The following is a 21,468-nucleotide window of genomic DNA, read 5'->3' on the forward strand; positions in this document are numbered from 1 at the left end:
AAAAATTCAAAAATTAAAAGGCAGATTTACATGCTAGTATTTGAAAAACACATTACTTGCTTGTATGGAAATCAAGACAGGTAAATTAACTGCAAGATTATCTCATGCCATTTCCCACTCGTAGCCCAGAATGCCGCAACCTGACAATACTCCTAGCCAAACCCGTCACATACTGCAACAGATCATATAAAGTTCTGTATATTATATAGGGTAAGGATAAGAAAGCTTTTTGTGTTTACATAGAAAATTTGGTAGACTGAGGACATCTGCAGCCTTTCTAAGCACAGATTCGCAATTATTCATAAACATCCCAGACCAGTAAGCAGAGCTGGACACAGGTCTCTTAATCGCTCCACCACTCCACTGATCCCTCTCCTCCATTTTTTAAACAAAAAAAATTTAGAGTGGAGGAGATACAAGCCTTTACTGATACATACAATATATTTTTCATTACTATTTAAGGAATATGTTTACGTTGCTAAAAAATGTCCTCAAATAGGATCATAGAATTTGTAGAATTTGTCATTAGGATAGGAAATGCATACATTAAAACCAAGACTAAATTAATAGAGAAAGTTAGTGTACACAACTGATTTAGTTAGGAGGATATAAATCTGATAATGCTTCTAGTAAATTATCAGAATATGCATCTAGAAAACTAAATCACACTGACTGCCTGGGGAAGCCTTATTTTCCAGTAAAGGACACCTTCTGCCAATCCTACTAATCAGATCATATATGATAGATAAAGCCATTCAATTGTCTTTATCCTTTGGCTAGGGAAAAAAGCCCAAAACAAACCAGTCTAAAGAGCTAGTCATTAAGGTTTCAAAACAGAGTGGACAAACACAGTGGCTAATAAATACCTAGGTAAGTATGCTGCTAACTATCTATTTTCTGAGACATATACTGTGATATTTTATTTATACTATATAGTAAATATACGATGCTTCAGCATAAAAGGGTCAGTCATTGAAAGGACAGAAATGAAAGGAACACAAGTTCTATTAAGACCAGAAAAACAAATTCTATAATACAGGTATGTCCGTAACAATACCTTAGATCCATCAATAATTGAAATCAAGAGCACTCGATTCTGCAATACCAGACTTCGACATTTACCAAGGAAGAAAGCCATTAACAGCAGATAGGCAGCTTAACAGCATGTAGTTACATTAGGGTTGTCCAGCTTAATTGACTAACTGAAGACTACAAAAAGCAGCTTTTATATAGTAAGCATGTATAAAGGAAGTACAACCAAAGAAATAAATTTTTTTTTTTCCTTTGGAATGAAGGCACAGAAGATTTATATTTAGAGAGCCAAATGGGTTAATTTAAGCTTCAGTATTTAAATGTTTGTAATTCCTTCACACTGCAGAACAGCTTTTGGAATACAGGAATATAAAGTCTAGCACTAAAAATCTCCTAGAGAACCATAAGTTACAATGTCAAGGAAAAGTGAAAACAATTTGAAAAATCCCTCAATCACTCATTTAATAATCATACAATTTTTATACTATTCACCTATCATCGTGCTTGAACTGAGTATGTATCATTTATCAAATAGGAGCAAGAGCCTGTAAAGCTTTCTCGCTGCCTTTAGTCAAAATGAATGCAAACAATCACGTGGGATTCAGCCAAGCAGTGACGTTAAATTCTGCTCTGTCAGAAGACAGCATCTGTCAAAGCCCACATTTAAACTGCAGCCTGCCTGTGCAGCAGCTGAAGAACTACGGAATGGATTTTACAGACCAGAATCCTCAGTTAAAACAGCTCAAAACCCTTTCTATTACTGCCTAGCAACAATGAAGGAAGGAATAGAGGGAAATCCTATTACTGAAGGCAGCTGAACCACTACGCGCTAGCCCTCCCTGCTAACATTAGCATTAGAAATATGGATACTGAGGAGAGGAGAACACAGCACCGCATTGTCCGACAAGAGAAACACCAGATGTAAAAGCTCCAATAGATCTGCCGTGAATGCCAGACAGCCCCGATCAGAACAGAAACGAGCACTACTGTTCTTTTGTTTGAAGGATGAACAAAAAGCCCCAAGACAAGGACAACACTTATCAGCAAGGAAGGTAACACAGCAACGAGCAGACAGATGGACAGAGCGGATACTGTGAAAAGCAATTGCAGGCAGCAGGCTGTTGGGGGATGTGCGCATGTTCGATAGCATCTATTTTGCTGAAGTGATGGCGTGCCAAAACTATTTTCTGTGGGTATAATCCTCGCATCATAAATGGCCTGACCAAGGAAGGTATGTCAAATCCTTGTGTGCGATATTCATTCAATTGTCTGTTACTTTTTTAGCCATTACAGGTAGTGATCATTCCTAATTTGCAGAGCGCTGAGATAACGCGTCTCTGAGCAAGGAGAAAGAATTCTAGCAGGTTTTCCTCTCCCACAGCACAATGTCACTAGCCTACCCTAGTAAATGCACTGCTTACAGTCTGCATAAGGCTGGCATGGCTAGAGAGGAGGGATTAAAGGGATAATGCAGCTACTGTAATGATTGCTTTTAACTGCGATATTAAAAACTCAAACCTCTCCAATACAGAAAAAACAGTCAGAAATCCTCTCAAACTAGGTCAGAATTAATCCTTATCTGAAGTAATCTTAAAGTGCTGGTAAAATGGCCATGATGTGACACACAAAGAGCAGTGAGCCATCAGAACAGATCACAGAGTCAAATTACATTATCTTAAAAGGACCTCCAGACCTTATTACACTTGCTTTTTTCCTCCCAAAACACAGGCAAAATGTCATCAGGCTAATATTGGTCATGCATAAACTGGGAGCATGCAAAAGACTGGACATGATTTAAACCATCAGCAGTGCAGTCGGGCATCACATTTCACAAATAACATCAGGCTCCCGTGACATCCGAAAAGGAAACCTTCAAACACAACACGCTCAAAATGGTCAGCACATATCTTATCTTATGCCATCATCACAATGTCTGTTTAATATGAAAACACTGACTGTTTAACTTGGATTGTAAAATGACATTCCATCTTATTGCCATTCATTTCTATTTATTGTTGAAATCTAAATCTTTCAACACTAGTGGCAAACAAATAAGATATTTGCAATACACATTCAGGATCTAAATCTATAGCAACTTCAGACAACACAGAAAGAAAGTGGTTATCTGCAGAATCTATCAGTAAGCTACAATAAATCATTAAATGTCAATATAAATGTGGGTTTTTTGTCCAAGGCAATACTAACATGCAATAAAATAACTACAACTGGAAAGAGTTCACACACCTAAGGTTGCAGCATACAACAGTCACTGGTTTCAGATAACTTTTAAGTCATTTAGAAGGCAAAGTCACTTTTCAGAACTTTCAAAACAAAAAATGCTACCCTTGGGCAATACTCCTGGAGAAGCATGCCTAGCTACCGGTGCCACCTTCAATCTGACATTTAAAAGCCTGCACATCAAACCTCATCGAGTACTATGTTGTGCAAAAGATTATTGCAGTTTGTAAGTGAACTCAGGCACGTTACATGAGGCCTAATATGCCACTGCTGTTTATCAGAACACAAACACAGGCTGCCTTCTGAACTCTTCCCTCTAATTAAAGAGTTTGCTCACACAGCTAATCAAAATACAAAAATCCAGGACATGTGAATAGGAAGGCAAATGCTTCAATCTGCAAATCAGTAATTATAGAGCAGAACTGAAAATACAAGGAACCAAAACACCAGGAGAGCACAGACCACAAATGAAAATTCAAGTGGCATTCACAGTTTATATATTTGGCACTTGATAATACATCAGTGACTACACAGTCAAGTGCCAATAATGAAATAAAGCTACTATAAAGCACATCTTCAAAATTCAACACACGCAACAACACACTTTCAGAGGATAAGGTGATTTTACAGACACCTTTTGCTATACCTAAGGGTTTTTACCTACTGTCAGTGGTTGGTTCTTGCCTTCTGCAAAATGAAATTTTATATACTTGGGCAAAAGCAGTAAAGTTATAACCCTAATTAAAAACTGAGAGAAAAATAATACTTTCATGTTAGTGTATGATGGTGGTTTGAATATATATTAATAGCTGCTTACATTATTTTTAAAACAGTGCATCCTAGCACGTAGTATGTTTTTAAAAGAGCAACGGTATGGCTGCATTTCAGGTGCTCAATTCCCACTGTATATTTTTAAAATGTTTTGCACCTGATTTACAAAGAAAAATAGACAGAAAGTTGGGGTTTTTTCAGTCAATAGTTTTATGAAGCCGAGAAACAGATGTGGGTCCTTCCCCTGCCCATACAATGCCGTTTGAAAAGGCAAAGAGAGACTGAAGATATTCGGGAAACTCCCACGTCAAAAAATCAAGAAAATTTGATTTTTAAATTTCTTATGATTCTAGAACCATTGCTCACTATAAAACTTAGTTTAACGTGCACAGTGTTAGCATGCAGTGTGGAGAAAAAAAAACGGGGGGGGTGGTGTTCAGCCATTACAACTGCCTTTTCTGGGACACCTTCTCAGAACATCATGGAAAGACAGCACCTGAAAACAGTTTTCAGTTTATGCAAATATTTATTTAACTGAAGATTCTCTCTCTCACCTCTTGCCATATGAAAACAGGTGCATAACAAAACATTTCTCAATTAAAAATTAAACACATTAGTAGTGCAGTGCAGATTTCCTGAAGTATTTGCATCTAATGACTGCAGTTTTAGAAGTAGAACAATTCAGTGTGACAAAATTAATCTGAATTCTAGGTGCTCCACATTCATGAAATTCTGATGCCTTTGACTTTCTTCCTAAACTGTGTATGCATGCAATGGAATGATAATCAACCAAAAATTCTCACTGTTACCTCCAAACTGGTATCTAACAATTTCCCTGAGATCTAGCATACCCTTTGAAGTAACATTCATGTTTGCTTTTGCAGAGATATTCTTCCCAAATAGCTACGTGTTCACTTAAAACACTGCACACTGCAGAGAAACTGAAAAATATTAGTTTTGAGGGCAGGCTTTTATTTTCTAAGCATGCAAAAGCAGGTGCAAGTGGTCAGATAAGCACAAGTCTTCCACATTTGGGGCTTATTTTCTCTTACATAAGTATGTCTGAGCTAAAGCAGCATAAAGAGAGTGGTGTAGGATTTCAGGTTAATTCTCAAGCTACATTGTTTAGACACAAGTCTTACTGCTGTGGACTAGAAAATAATTTTAACAAAGACAGCTCCATCTCTGATCTGGGGCATCAGTCCCAAGCAGTTACAAAAACACAGCATCAGAAATACTTCCAGTGGGCTTGAGGACAAAAATGCTGTGTAACAGCACAGTGACAGTGAAGAGCTTAATAGATCACTAGGCAAATATTTTGCTGTTTCACAAACAGAATCAAGAAGCAGTGTAGCCTTTGTGGATCAGTTTACGCCACCACAAAGCACAGTTCCAATCTCCACTTACTTGCTCCTCCTAGTGGAGGTTCGCCAGTGAGCCAGTTCTGCTCTGCAATACTGCTTGCCCCCAAACATTGTGAATGAGGCATCTTCTGCATACATGTTATTTTGTTTATAAATAAACTGACATACTGTAATTAAAATAAAGCTCAGCTATAGGTCTCTCCCTACCTTTCTGAAATACAAATTTTCCCTTACATGAAGTAGGCAAGCCGAATGTTGCAACACATACAATTTAATGCTATATTATTCAACTGCAATCTCATACTAAATTACTTCTTTACAATGTAAAATCCTGTAGTAACATGTCACTTAGTTTTTTAAATGCAGAAATTAATCCAAATATTGGTTTTAGGAGATAGCAAAGCAATTAATAAATTACACATTTATATTAGAAATAGCATTTTCTATGGGTCCTTGTTCAACTGCCATCCTTTTCAAAACCGTAGGGCCCAGAAATAAATTAGAGCAAATTGAAAATCACAAATGAATTGCTACTGTGCAGCAAAAGGTTCATTTACGAGATGATGTGATCAGCTTTTAATATGCAGCATCATGAAGCTGCCATATTGACTTTGCTCTTGAATATGAAAAAAAAATGAAGAGAAAATGAAGCGCAGGCTACTTTGGCACTTTTTCCTACAGTCACAGCTGCTGGTAACAATACTTGAAATTTCTGTTTGATACCAGAAGTACAGTAGTTACGTATAAATTTATAGAGGAAAAAATAAATATATATCATGTTCATCCGATGGTTTGCCAGAAACTTAGTGCTGTGCAGTTTTACTTCCAGTTAATCTAAACACCAATCCAAGATCTCGGTCTAGCAAAAATGAACAGCTTAAGTTTACATCAACTGCATCTGAGCCTGACACAACAGCCAAGCATTCTGTTCAATCTTTTCCTTCACTGTGGAGTAGAAGGTTAAAGGTGCCTGAAAGGTGATCGCAAGTGCTTATCCTGCATCTGAGATCTGTGTAGTGAGGTTACTGGACCCTGAAAATTAATTTTGACAGGTGCATCTTCTCATTGACTTTCTGCACACAGTTGGGGCTGGTGGAAACATGCCAAGCAGTGTACTGTGACTAACGCAACTCTGCCATAATCAACCTTGCGCCGTCTGTCCCACCACCAATACATGACCATTTTACAAAAAAGGTTTTTAAACTGTGAGCTGTAATAGCCTCTGCATGTCAAATCAATTTTAATTAATGCCAATAAACCTTCCATCTGGTATCAAGGCGTTTCCATTCAGTCCTTAAAACACTGTAGAACGATTTCAGTCGGTGTACATGAAGCTATTTACATGTACTTCATATTTCTGCTAGCATGATCGATTTTTTTTCTTTTTGTCTTTGGTACTCAGGATGTTTGTCAAAACTTGTATCATGAAAAACGCATTTGTAAAAGCTAGGAAATCAGGTGAACTTTAATAATTAAACAAGGCTGGATTTTAATAAATAAATAATAAAATAAATAAATAATAAATCAAACCTTGTTTATATTAACATGGGCTGTTCTTTTTTCTTAAAAAAAATGCATTCGACTTTATGTTGATATCTACCTTCTCATTGTAACCTTTTATATTACAAGCACGTAAAATTAAAGATTCCTGACTCTCTTTTCTTTAAATCTTTGCAGAGTGAGCCACTTGCAATTACTCAACATGAACAAAAGAAAATGAGTACCAAAGAATAGCAGGGGATTCAAAACCAATTGGAAAAGCATTTTGCTTGGCCATTGTCTCATATTCCATCACTGGATTCTTACAACATGCTTCAGTGGAGAAGACGGCACTGCTGCTTTGCAAAAATGACCTGGAATACCAAGAGGTCTCTGTTCCGCACCCATCTTATTGGCCTGATCTCTCTCGTATTTCTTTTTGCTATGTTTCTATTCTTCAATCATCACGACTGGCTGCCAAGCAGGGCCGGATTCAGAGAAAGCCCTATAGCTTACACTATACGAGGATTTAGAGCTACAAAAAGTGAGACAAACCACAGCTCTTTAAGGAACTTATGGAAAGACACTGTACCTCACACACTCAGGCCTCAAACAGTGACCAACTCAAACAACACGGATCTGTCACTGCAAGGAGTAACTGGTTTGGAAAACACACTCAGTGCCAATGGAAGTATTTACAACGAAAAAGGTACCAGGCATCCAACTTCGTATCATTTCAAATACATCATCAACGAGCCTGGGAAATGCCAAGAGAAAAACCCTTTTCTAATATTGCTCATAGCTGCAGAGCCAGGCCAGATGGAAGCTAGACAAGCTATTCGACAAACCTGGGGTAATGAAAGCCTGACACCTGGCATCCACATAGTTCGTATTTTTTTGCTGGGTTTAGGCATCACGATGAATGAATACCTCCAGCGTACCATTCTAGAGGAAAGTAGACAGTACCATGACATCATTCAACAAGAATACTTAGACACCTACTATAATTTAACCATTAAAACTCTGATGGGCATGAACTGGGTTGCATCTTATTGTCCACGTGTTCCATACGTTATGAAAACTGACAGTGACATGTTCGTCAATACTGAATATTTGATACACAAGCTTCTGAAACCAGAACTTCCTCCAAGGCACAATTATTTCACAGGTTATTTAATGAGAGGTTACGCACCTAATAGGAACAAAGATAGTAAGTGGTTTATGCCACCTGATTTGTATCCAAGTGAACGTTACCCTGTATTCTGCTCTGGAACTGGTTATGTTTTTTCTGGAGATTTAGCAGAAAAAATCTTTAAAGTCTCCTTAAGCATCAGACGTTTACATTTGGAGGATGTATATGTGGGGATCTGTCTTGCCAAGTTGCGAATTGACCCTATGCCTCCACCCAATGAGTTTGTCTTCAATCACTGGCGAGTTTCTTATTCCAGCTGTAAATATAGCCACCTAATTACCTCCCATCAGTTCCAACCTAGTGAACTGATCAAATACTGGAACCACTTACAACAAAATAAGCACAATGCCTGTGCCAATGCAGCAAAAGAAAAAGCAGGCAGGTATCGCCACCGTAAATTGCACTAGAAGGACACTGCTCCCTCTGTCAAATGTACCCCATGTGCAATTTGTAAATACAGCTGAACGCATGTACAGTGAAAATGGATGAGCTTAATGGGACAGCCTTTAGTTGATCCCCATCACATAGTGGAGTCTGAAAATTATTTTTTTAAGTTAAAAAAGTATAGTTCTTGATAACACTAATATTATGAAACTATAACCAAAAGGTTCTCCCAGCAGATTTGAGGAAAAAAGAAGACAGTAAATAAGGAATTTTGTGTTAATGTGCAATAATGAGCATGCACACTTCGGTGGTACAATTAAGTGCTGATTACGTGCCAATAAAATATAATTGAGCATATCTTCCACACTAAAATTTTATTTTCAAAAATGCATTCATAGCTGTAGTTCTCTTTAATGTAATGGCTTCTTGTAATCTAGTATTGCTATAAAATGAAAAATGAAAAACTAAGGAAATGCACAAAAGGCAGATCAGTTTTACCTTCAAGTACCACACTAACATTATTATATGCCTCTTTAGTGTACAATACATTTAGGAAAGTCACATTCACAATTCAGTAGGACACTATCGTTGAACCCTAAAACACTATAGAAAGGACTCTCTTGAAGTAGGTCACTTTGGTTAGGAAGGAGGGATAAATGACAAGAGTTCGAAAAACCGACACTTTGTACACCACCTTTGGAAATGTAAGCAGTGTTCTAGATTCAACTGTAGATTCAACTAGATCCTCCTCAAAAAGCTGACTGAAAGTTACTTAATTTTCTAGAAGTCATAGGGTGAGATCCTAAAATCTGGTGCCAAGTAACATTCATATTCTCATCTTTGTGCAAATTCAGAGAATCTGCTGTTAATTTCCTTACACACTTCAAAGGCTGACCAGAAATGAAAAAAATGGAACTTCAAATCTTTCACTGTAGTTTAAAAAACTCATTTCGTTTGGTGGAAAGAGGGAGAAAACCAACCAAGTCTCAGTTGATTTTGCTCTTTTCTGCCTACCAAAACCAAAGGATAAGTCTAATGAAAAACAAGCCTGCTAGAGGAAATTAAGCTGCACGCCTTCCTTCATAGGTGGAGACGACCGGGTCATAACAAGATTGAGAGTTCCAGACAGCAATATGGGCGAGAACATAACCCAAGCAATTTTAAAAATTGAAGCCACAATGCGTACCACTGAAAATAAATTGAGAGGTAGGTTAAATCTATTTACAGGTTTCCAGTTTTCTAACAAACAGAACTTTTAAAGCTTATTTTCCAACAGAGTTACAGCAGAGTTGTATCAGATTCAGGTTATTACTGTTTGTCACAGTGCCAGGGTAAACAATACCCACCTCCAATTTAGCAGCAAATGATGGAACTGCCATCAGTTTTCTGTTTGACCGGGACTTTTTCATTGGGTAAAAAAAATATTTGATGTACTTTTATTATTTAATAAATTTGATTATATTTATGGTCTTCAGACTTCACTTTCTATGGAAAAGCTTCTCAGGAAGAAACAAATTTTTAGCTTCCGCATTACTTCACTTTTCTAGTGTTCTCTAATTCCGAGAGCCCCCTTTTCAGACCAGGCAAAATACAGAGATGACAGTAGGTTTTTTCTTTGTAATAAAAAGACAAATCATAATACAGAGCACTCTCAGAAGCCCAAAGACTGTCTGCGTGCAGGAACTTACACACATGAACAGACTTTATTTTGCACTGGACCCGCATTCTGAAAAATCCTAGGAGTTCCTATTGAAGGTGCAGGAATTTGCTTGTCACCATTTTTTGGTGATCCTCCACTAAATTTTGTAATCTGCTGTATTTGAGGTATGATAATTATATGTTTGTGCATTTCCAAGACATCTCAAATTTCAGAAATGGCCATTTCTAGGGAAAGTAAATGCATATAAGAATAGCAGCTCTCTGCAGAAGTGATTTCTCCAACTAGATTGAAAGTGCATCAATTCAGTTTCTATGATGATCACTGGTATTCATGTGACACAGAGATGCAAGCTATGCTAGAAAGAGTCTTTGGGAGTGTTCTTTCACACACCCAGTTTTCCTCACACTCATCTGTCTGCTTCCTTCCAGCTAACATAGGCCACAGTTAATATCCCAGCTGAAAGCCACCAGGCTTAAGTTAGGTATATGCAAGCTTTACACAATAGTGCAAGTTGTAGACAACCAGAGCGAGTGTTGAAAGCCAGATGCTACTCAAGCGTATTCGGTTTTGGAAGCTGTACAATCCTGTAAGTGGCCTCTCTCAAAGTAATGCTCGCCAAGAACACAGTCCACTTGGATTTTACCAATCCTGGCTAGTTCAAAATGCTGTTACTGGCTTCTGGGTATGGTCCAAGAAGTTAATAACTAAACCTTAAATAGTTTGGCACTTGAATCATAAAGTTTGGCAGCCAAACAAACTCCTGGGTACTCCACTTTGGAGTGCATATATGATGCTGATCTGTCTGAGCTTGGCAGAATGACGCCTACAAGTTCAGTATGTGAAACTTCTTCCTAGGTAAAATACTATTGAGGAGTATAAGAAGTTAAATAAAAAGCTATTTTTAATGCCCTCTGAAGGGTCTAACATTTTTTTAGAATTTGCATTAATGTTTTGGTATAAATGAAACTACTTTATAAATATTTAAACCATCAAAACGGTCAAAGGCTACTGAAATTGTTTTTATCCAAGTACTATTTTCTTGCACAGTTCATTACAAAGCTTTCAGAAACAGGAGGAACAAACTGTATGATGAAATATGCAGTTACAGAATTAAAGCTCTACATTCCATTCCCTGAATGTTTTACTGTATTCTAGCTTAAGCTATTTGCTCGCTCTAATAAAGTACAAAATCAGATCATGTTAAAAATAGTGCAATAATTATTTACATCATTAAAATGTTAGGCAAGTTCTCTCACTTCCTTTCCCTGTAAAGCAAGACAAAAAAATGCATTTTCATTAGCAATATGATACAAACTTGTATCTAAATGTCTAATACGTCTGCAGTGCAAAAAAAAAAAAAAGCATAACCAGGTTACTTACTGTGGTATAGAAGTTTATATAATATTTGCTTAAAATGTTTTTACTTCTTTGCGTGTCTGCTTCAGGTTGCAAACAAGTACAAAAAGTCACAGAGACTCAAAACTTTTAAGAAAAAAATGAAATGTCACCTGCAACATCATTATAGTAATGACAAACATTAGGAAACTGGAGCACAGTAGCAGAAATCAGAATTCCATCTTTTTCCCCTATTTATTTAACTTCCAACTAAATAAAGATTTGACCATTGATACTACATGACCAAAATAAGGTCCCACAAAAAATTCTTTTTAATGAACAGAACTGTTCTTTTCACATCTATAATTCAATTAGTGATGTGGTTATTTGCAGATCACACATCAGTAGGTCTGTGTATGGAAAATGCATAACTACAGGATATAACTGATCCTATCTGCAGCCACTAACAGATTTTTCACAGGTAAAGTTCACGACCTGTTTTAGTCTGAAAAAAAAAAATTACATGTAGAGGTACTTCCAAGCCTCAGTGATTGATCCAAGGGAAAATTCAGCATCCATTAAGATCTTCATTTAAAGTTCAGAAATTATTTTTATGTCCTACAAATTTAAAATTATATTTTGGCAGTGCTCTAGAAGAGATAAGACTGACTGGCTTTCAGGTTAACCTTATTAGAATAGTAATTTAAAATTTTTCTTTGCAATGCAGTAATATAAAAAGTGTCATTCCAGATTTACAAAATATTTTTTTTAATATATTAACATGTTAAGACATGCATTAGCTTTCTCAAAATCCATGCTAAATCAGGCAGTGGAGGGAAGGGAAGCACCTAGAAGCCATTTCTTTAGACTGTCCTCCCATCCCTACTAATTTTCCTGACATGTTAACACAATACTTCAATCTAAAGTACATATATAATCCAACAGTGTAAGAAAATCTTATCTCTTGAGTGAATACTCATTGCCACATGTGAAAACTTCCTAGAAGGAGATAAAAGGGACAAGGAAGATGCTAATATAGAAACTAGTACTTCTTACATCTGTGCTATTAGCTAGCACAGATTTGCAACTGATTTGCAAAAGCATCAACAGTTGTTTACATATTTTTCCAATTTTAAAACCCATTCCTCAATCCCTATTTTATGCTGTCAAATACACAAATAAATATTGGACAATGATTTATTTACATTATGATAACTGCACCTATCAAGTTTTAAGAGTATTATTGTCATTTTCATTTCAGATTGTTCTTCCAAGCCAGCAAGAAATTTGGGTGGCACACAGTCTTCACCCTTGCTGACCACAATTTCAAACTGCTGATCACAGCTAACAGAGATGGCATTTGCTGTTATTACAACAGACCACATCTCTGCCTCACCCAGTCCCACCTCCCTCTTCCAGCTCAGCTTTGCAAGTCTCTGCAGGGGAAGCATGGGGGGGGAAGTAAGGAGGCAGGAATGCTGCACTCTGCAAATGTAGGTCAGAAAGGAGAGAACAGTGGCTTTTTTTTGTACCCACGTACAAAGGCACTTGAATTTGTACCCAGCGTAAGTGAAGTCAAAGGCTTTCCAGGGCAGGAGCCTGGGGGAGGGCTGCAGAGAACAACTTCATACAGATGGTCAGTTTAAAAAGTCTTGAATTTCAGAAAACAGAAGAATGAACTAGAAACGCAGCAGCTGATCAACATCCCAGGCTCAGTGATAAGGGAAATCATTAAAAGTGAGCCCGAATTAGAGAGCAGTACCTGAATTTCTAGTAGTGTTTGCACTTCCTTTTCTGGAGGAAACGAGAAGCGAAGCAGTAAGTCCATTCCTCTAACAATTTTTTTTAGTTTGAGACCACAGTGCATACCTTTTACTATGGCCTGAATTAAAGTACTTATAAGACCTCACTGGACAGCATGACCAGCAGGTCAGTAACTCCATAGAGAGCATTTTACATATAGAACTGTCAGCGCACAGTCAAACCAAAAGCAAAGCAAACTGGATCAACTCATCTCTAGGATTTACATTTCATTTCCAAAGAAAGAGTTAATTCCAGTCTTCACTTGCCCCAGGTTAACTCAAAAGAAACCTATTCTAGTACAACATGATACCTTCCTTTCACAGTTAAATGACTGCAAAGGAATTTAGCTGAACATGGGATATAGATGAAAACTAGCACGTTGCTGTTCTGATATTACCATGGTAACAGTTACAAGAGCTCTCTTACGCATTTAAATTTGACAGTTTTCAGGATAACACTAACTGGATGATACTAATGATGCATTTTGGTTCACGAGATAGCTGGTTGTATAACTCCAACCACAGGGTACGAACCTTTGTTCTCAAGATGATGCCTGTGGTCAAAACATTCTGACCGAGACAGTAACCTTGCAGTAGTACTTTCAAAAATGTCTGTCCAGCACAGGGAACGTTTGTGGCTTAAAACTTTATGCAGTCTCAAAGGTTTCCATTTGAATGCTCAAGTTGTGCACAGTTGGTGTCCAGGGTGGAGAAGTCAAGACTGCTAAAATCCTGGATGCAATTTTTCTCAGAGGGCTTTCATTTGTCTAGGAAGAAGACATTTTCTGTGGAGTGAATTGAACTGCTACTGATTATCTTCCAGGTATCATTTGCCCGAGAAAGGAGGAGGAAGAGGAGAAAACTGCCGTTTTTCTACAACTTTTATCAGTTTATAACACCAATATACTTTTTTTTTTTAATAAGAGAATAAGAAAACAAGAAAACTCTGCAAGTTGCCTCACTGGAGGATAAAGCGTACCGAAGAACATACAAGCAAGCCTCTGAGGAAAGGTGCATCCGAACAAGTGCATTCACCTCATTGTAGCCCATTTAACCTTATCTAATATTAATTGGCATTTCAACTGTTTAATACGAATATTGGGTGAACCACTCACTCTGATCTCCCAGATGCTCAGTGTGGGCATAATGGAGGAGTCTCTTTCTCCTTACCTCATTAGAAAGAGAAGTGGGTGAAACATGTTTCTCATCGTAACATCTTAAGGATACCAGCTTTTATATTGTCTTGCAATTAATTCAGCTGGAAAAGATGAAGAAACTGAGAACAGCGTGAAACCCTTAAAGGTTTGAAATTTCTCAAGATGACCAAAATCAGACTACAGGGGAAATAGCCATACTTGCTGCAAGAGATTAATCTCTTCAAATAAGAGTTCTCAATAAGTAAGTATTCCCAGCTCTGTTAGCACTTTTTGAAGTTTTGCATTAAATAAAAAAAAATAAATCAAAAACATCCATGCCATCATAAAAACATGCCCTCTCTCCCTCTTTGAAAAACCTTGCCCCCACCACACCTTTTCTTGTGGAAAGATCAAGTGTTCCCATATCTCACTCAAAGTTAAAACCAAGAAAAACTAACTGCCACGAGAAATCCTTTGTTAATAAAATGCCAAACAAGTCACCAAGGAAAACAAAAACCTTGTTGACTGCCTTTACTAAATATGTAACACATCTTGCATCCAAACAGAGGTCTAAGAAGCATTTTGAGAATAAGGGATATATCCTAAGTTTCATTCAGGATTTCTATGTCACCGTCATCACTTCCAAAAGAAATGTAAAATTGGTATATAAAAAACCCCACAGCTACACCATAATTTAAGCCTCTTGTGTCATAACATATAGGTTGATGCAAGTTGATGTAAGAAAAATTAAACACTGGAAAACACCATCTGTGACTCAGACAAAAAATGCAGCATTGCACTTAATGCAAATGCCAGTCTTTTTACAGGCATTCCTCCAAGGTCCACATAGGCATTGATTTTTGTAGACATAAAAGTTCAACTCAATTTCCACCCTTCTGATTCAAAGAATAAACTATTTCCCATTGCATCATCTATGAATAATTTAAAGTATTGTACTTTATTGACTTTTTAAAGAAATGTAGAATAGGGTAACATTTTTATGTGCCAATAATTTAAAGAAACAAGATTAAAATTCAGAGATACTCTTATTGTTACTGAAGACTCTAAAATAAAAAGTAAATATCAAATACATACCTACATAGACAACTAACACATCTGTTTCTCAAAAAAAAAAAAATTTATGCCCTAAGCACACCGAGGCATACCAAAAGGGGGGAAACCCAAGAACCAACAAACCCACAAAACCCACATTGTTCCTATAAAAATGTTTTTTCAGCAGAAAAGTATTTTCAGTAGCGCCCCTATTAATGTAATGAGAAATTCTTGTCTTTCAAATCTGAAATTATTTTAAAAAGGTGATGCAGCAGATTACCTCTATGATTTCACCGGTTTTGAGATGGTTTATCTGTTTTGAAAGTTAACCACATTACTTAAAAAAAGCTAATCTTTTCCCTGAATTCTCAAAATTGGAAAAAAATATAATTAGAGGAAGAATGACAGATAATCACAAATCTTCTACTTTACCAAAATTATAATTTATCGAGATTTAAAAGAAATAGTTACTACCATGTACTATCCAGCTGTCAATTATCCCCTTTGTAAAAGTAGGAAAGTTCCAGCAAAAAAAAAAAGTAGAAAAGATCCAGCAAAAGTATATTCATTCTAACCAAAATTCAGCTGAGAAACAGAGGCAGTAAACAACTTCAGATATCCAGCTTTAATTAATGCTAATAAACCAATGACAGCCAATAATTTGCCAACATTCTGCCAATAATTTGGAGGTCTGAAGCCCAAGTGAAATACAATGCTGCTATATTCATTGAAAACTGCACCAAGTCCCTCAACCATTTTGATTTTTTTTTCTCTTCCACCATTTCCTCATTTTCTACTAGTAGAAGTTAAACAGTTGGAATGATTTATTGCCCAAATTTCACGCTAGCAGAGCAGAATGGAAAAACTAGAATAAAGTACACAATTACATGTCTTCCCGACCCTTCCTCCTATTCATCAAAGAATTTCTCACACATGTAAACATACTTTCTCTAACAACTTCTGCACACATTTCATAAATTGAGCAGTACTTCCACAGTGCTTCAAAAGGTAAGACAACTTATGACAATCAGGCAAATACTAATACTTTACCTTCCAGTTCTGTCAGACAAATATCTATGAATCTTGTATTAAAAAATTATAATTGTAAATGATTTTACCTGGAATAAAGAGGTTATTTCCCCCATTCCTTATCACAATATTCTCTTCAACTTTTGAGTACTGGTATAATACTTGGATTCATAATTTACTTGATTTACTCATATAACAGATGAATCCTAGAGTGCCTTTCCTTTCCCACTACGACATACAAGTGAACTGCAGATCAGTACGTGCCATAATATTCATGCTAGGATACAGCAAAGTGTAAAGTGCTGAAAATAAAATACTCACTGGTACAGTCATTTCAGCCTTTACAACTACGATCCAGCTTTATGTTAACATAAATTGCAGAGTTGGACAGTACTTATGCTTTGAAAATATGGGCTGATTCAGCCATGCCATAAGGCTGAATAGCTGGCCCTCACACCATTTATGATATCCAGATATACAGTGCAACATGCTGGATAATTTTCTTTTTTTTCCTGGGACACAGACTATTGGGCAAAACTAGCTTTATCTATTTGTAGAATGTATTTTACGCTGCCTTTGTCAGTTAATTGAGGTGAGAAATGATCACGATGAGATGTGTTGCCAGAGGGGGGGAAAAAAAAAAAAAAAAAAGACTACTGCCTCCTACCATGGCCAACTTAAAACTTCAGCATTTCATTGGTTTTAGTGGCCAATGCAGACCCAAGAAGAACTGATGTTTATAGTTTGTCCCCAGCTTTTGGGAGGTCAACAAAACCTGAATTTGTTTTAAAATTGTCAAATAAAGCTTCCTTTTGCTGTTCTATTTCCCTTCAACAACTACATCTTCAAAGCTGAACTTGTTCTCAAGTTATCAAATAGATGTGGTGACCCCACTAGAATATGCAGTATGAAAAACTAAGCATTCTTCTAAAACAAACCCCATAACAATCTCTCTCTCCACCCAGATACTTCAGAGAAATTTCTAATTGGTTTCTAATTGGTTTTGTTTTAAACGAGTGACCATTAACTCCCTAAACATCGCTTTTTTAAGAACCTATTCCGAAGAGACAACACAAACCTGTCTGGTTCTGATAAAATACCAAACTGCAGTTTCTGAATTTTCTATACAACATTTTCAAAGCTTACTAATAAGCCCAAGTCCTTGAGATGGCATCAGAGAATTGCTCATGTATTGCAGACCAGATCATTTCTTAACAGTAACATCAGATGATATTAGATGAAACATTTCAATGGTTTGCCAATGTACCAATGCGGATTTAAAAAAATACCAGTAAGTATAAATAAATGTTGATTAGGACCTCTTATTACTAATGATCCCTCCTTAAACAACTGAAAATTAATCCAAGGCACAGAAATGTTACCTGAATTTCTCCATTTACTGAAAAATGTAAGGATAGAGCAGAGAAATTCACTTGTAAGGACTCAACAATAGGGATGTCTTAGTCGGAGGCCATGCCATCCTTCATATATACAGTATGGGAGGAGAAATTATCTGTGCTGCTGCTAACTACATTAAATGAAAAATATAAAAAAAACTCAGTAGAAATACTTTGTAATTACTGTCCATTATTCTAAACTTTTAAAATTGAGACACATGAGTAAATGTTATATAGTACAACTGCTTCTATTAAACAGAGACAGACAATGCAAAACAAAGGAAAACCACACTTCTAGGGAAATACATAGGCAGGATTAGCACCAAATTAATTGTAAGAGAAAATATTCACCGTATGCAGCATAGGTAGGTAAACAACAGAATTTTAACGGGTAGTTTTCAAACAATCAGTGTAAGTACTGGAAGAAGTAACTATGCCCTAAACCAGTCACTAGTAAACAGCCACAGCAAGGTAATTTCCTATCCCCTTCTCACTTTACAGACCCCAAACATGCCACACGAAACTGAAGGCAAAACCAATTATTCTTGGGTTTGCTGACCAAAATAAAACCAGAAATTAAAAAGACCTCTGCATTTTTTTTAAATGAACAGAACAACTGCATTATGAAAGTTTTTAAAGGTACTGAATTTATTACTGAACTGCAAATTTACGCAAAATCCACAAGATCTTGAACAGCGCACACTGGAAAAATCAGTCTTTACAGGCTAGTCAATAAATGCCACTGCATTTCTACATAATCTGGCTGTTTCTGCCTGAACTGAAGAGCAATACTTTTTATTTGTGGATTTGATTCAGATCAAATCTGTAATCCTATGTGAGCTAGCAATGAACACACACAGAGAGCAGTAAGAAATGGGACCTTAGGATCAAGAGAAGCAGGAACCACATATGAGTCTGGGAAGGCTGCTCCCACATTCAATGGGCTAACCAATGATCCGAATGTTTATGAAGATGCAAGTCAAGGTGAGGAGTCCGAGCATATTAATTTAAATGTATTAAATTCCCACATGAATTTTCTAATGCAGGAATAAATTGGCCTTCACTCACTGTAAACCAAGGAAATTAAACTACAGCTAAGTAATTTTATTCCTGAAGACATCACCAGCCAATGGCAATTTAATGCAATATAACTTATGAATGTTGATGTTGTACACATTGGCAATTTGCTTTAATTTGCTTCAGTGCCTTGATCTAGATATAGCCTTAAGGAATACTTGAATATTGCCATATTAGATTGCATCACCCTTTGTATTAAGGAGAAAAGGTTATTTCTGAACCTCAAAACTACAAAGCACTTGCTTGAATGGGAAAATGGAGATGACTGTGAAAGACTCTCCCATCCCTAATGACTCCTAGCCATGCTCAGGTAGCAACAGCTTCACCCTGGAAAGACCTGGGGTGTTCTGTTACTGCATGAAAGATAACTTACAAATTTAACCCTTTAAAACAAATTGGGGTGCTCAGCAACTACAAGAGAAGGCTGGAAGGTGGTTCCAGTAGGTACTTGAGTTCCTGAAGGGCACTGACCGACAGACTGAAAGGCTACCAGGAAGGAAAGGTGGCATTTCTGATGCAGGGGAGGGATTTTCCCACAAAAAGCTACACATAACTATTGTTCTTTGATTAACATTTCTGGGAGTGCAAAGGCAATGCGGTAGCAGAGGAAATTGGTCAAGCCTATGTGGGCCAAAGCAAGGCTTTCGTATTAAGGAGAGAGAAAAAAAAAAAAAAAAAGGAGGAGGGAGGGTACGACCCCCCTGCCCAAGATATTTCTCAAAGCTGTGAATATTCTTCAGTTATGCCACATTTATGAAATATCAATACATCTCCATGCATTTTAATAGTTTAAATATGGCTTCACTAAAGAAACATTACTTAACTGAACATAAGGCAGAAACTCATTGAAGTTTGCCAAATATTAAATGTCAAGTTTATCAATCATGTTCATTCCACTTATGAGAAGCATCAGAAAAAGTTACATTATTTCCTTAAAGGTATGATTCTTATTCATAACTGAGAACTTTCAGAAATATTAGCATACTAGTAACTAGTGTTTAAATTTAATACATTCTTGATCTTAACCTGGAGGATGCTGCGTACTTATTACTTTTTATTTTTCCTTCCTCTCAGCTTCTTATAAAGGAGTGATAAACAATACTAGAAAATATTTTCCATGCATTGTGAATGTCCATCTATAAAATGTTCCCTGCAAACAGATTATTTACAGTTAAAATAGTCTAATACTTACATTCATATTTGAAAGAATGACAATTCACACTGTTAGATAACACAAGCCAATTACAGACAGCTTTCCAGCAGAAAAAATTAAGTCTTGCTGAGAACTGCCAAAGGAAGGAATATAAGAAACATACTGACAATGTAGCTTTGTTGTACAGTACAATAATAACCATACGAACGTTACCCATATTAAATATTTAATAAGTGAGTAAACTGCCTGATTATGCTAATCTTTGATTAGTCTGAATGGCAACTGTAACAAACAACTAAATGCAACATTCAAAAGATTGCAGGTATGAACAAGGGAGTCAATACACGTTTAAGTTCCACCTATGAATTTTGCGCCAACTACAAAACTTCCCTTTAAAAACAGATGTAACATTACACCAGGCAGCCTTTTAGATTTTAATTTCTAAGACAGCATCGTGTTCTATTTAGTATTCTAATAATCATTTTACTACTTTAATCTGCATTTCACCTGCTGTCCATGTCTACATATTTTTGGAAGCTTTTTCATAAGATTATTTTCAAGACCTAACTATAAATTTGAAGCATACTATGTTGGAGTGTATGATATCACCCTAAAACAGAACGGATCTTGTAGGTCAGTGTGAGGTAGTTGTATACATTAATATATTCTATATATTATTAGCTACAAAAGATTTGGCTTAGGCCTCACAGAGCCCTCTTCATCCAGAAGTGTTCTGTTTTACTTGACAACCACAATAAAACATAAGTAATCAGGCAGATAATCTTTTTTAATGAAAACTGGATTGCATTTTAATTTCAGCAGTATTGCATTTGCCTCATTTACATCAACTCCTCCAAAGATAACTAGTAAGTAGAACTGATGAATATTGCTGCATGACACAACCTCAAGTTTCCTTCCAAAGTAAAAAGAGATGTTTCCCCTCCCACCCAGGAAAAGGATTTGTTAGCAGCCCACTTTCCCCATAGTGTGTTCTGAACCCACTTTGCAACTTCAATAAAACCTGTAGGAAAGTTATCACCCTTGTCAACTATTCTGTAAATTGCAGACCAGGGCAATGAAACCCTAACACATCAACTGTGCTTCCTTTCAGGCCAAGGAATGGTATGAAGATATACTCACCTTACTTAGGTGAAAGAGAGACTTGGGCGGTTATAGAGAAAAACACATTACTTTCATTCCCTAAAAAGAAACCTAGATTTTTTTTTTTAAAATAAAAATCTAAATTAAAAGTAGTATGAATTTACAGCAACTAGACTGAGAGTTAACTGCAGGCAATCTTATCACATCACTACATCATTTTGCTTAGTCACACAAAATTTTGCTTCACACTTCAACTGAATTTTAA

The 21,468-nt window shown here is 36.6% G+C and overlaps 2 protein-coding genes across 7 annotated transcripts in view; one reads left to right on the plus strand and one right to left on the minus strand.

Annotated features, from left to right (window-relative positions):
* CDC73 (cell division cycle 73) overlaps positions 1-21,468 on the minus strand; it is a 108,235-nt gene that overhangs the window by 39,326 nt on the left and 47,441 nt on the right. The window lies entirely within an intron of this gene.
* LOC104054728 (beta-1,3-galactosyltransferase 2) lies at positions 1,677-17,113 on the plus strand. Of its 6 annotated transcripts, none has more exons than XM_054072495.1 (4): positions 1,677-2,263; positions 7,083-8,094; positions 9,547-9,666; positions 14,081-17,113. In XM_054072495.1, the coding sequence occupies exons 2-4, from the start codon at positions 7,215-7,217 to the stop codon at positions 14,227-14,229; spliced, it is 1,149 nt and encodes a 382-aa protein (XP_053928470.1). In that variant the 5' UTR covers positions 1,677-2,263; positions 7,083-7,214; the 3' UTR covers positions 14,230-17,113. The 6 variants fall into 6 exon arrangements, 5 of the variants coding, with proteins under 5 accessions (XP_053928470.1, XP_053928466.1, XP_053928467.1 ...); XM_054072491.1 differs by having other exon boundaries at positions 7,083-8,454; positions 14,081-17,106; XM_054072492.1 differs by having other exon boundaries at positions 7,083-8,454; positions 14,182-17,105.

This window comes from Cuculus canorus, chromosome 8 (assembly GCF_017976375.1).
Source record: "Cuculus canorus isolate bCucCan1 chromosome 8, bCucCan1.pri, whole genome shotgun sequence".
In the NCBI taxonomy this organism is placed as follows: Eukaryota; Metazoa; Chordata; class Aves; order Cuculiformes; family Cuculidae; genus Cuculus; species Cuculus canorus.

Coding starts and splice junctions, on each gene's coding strand:
- LOC104054728 (XM_054072491.1), top strand. CDS start 7,215: ATGCTTCAGTGGAGAAGACGGCACTGCTGCTTTGCAAAAATGACCTGG. Junction 8,455..9,546: donor TGCAGCAAAAGAAAAAGCAG/GCAGGTATCGCC, acceptor CTTCCTTCATAG/GTGGAGACGACCGGGTCATA. Junction 9,667..14,080: donor CACTGAAAATAAATTGAGAG/GTAGGTTAAATC, acceptor ATTATCTTCCAG/GTATCATTTGCCCGAGAAAG.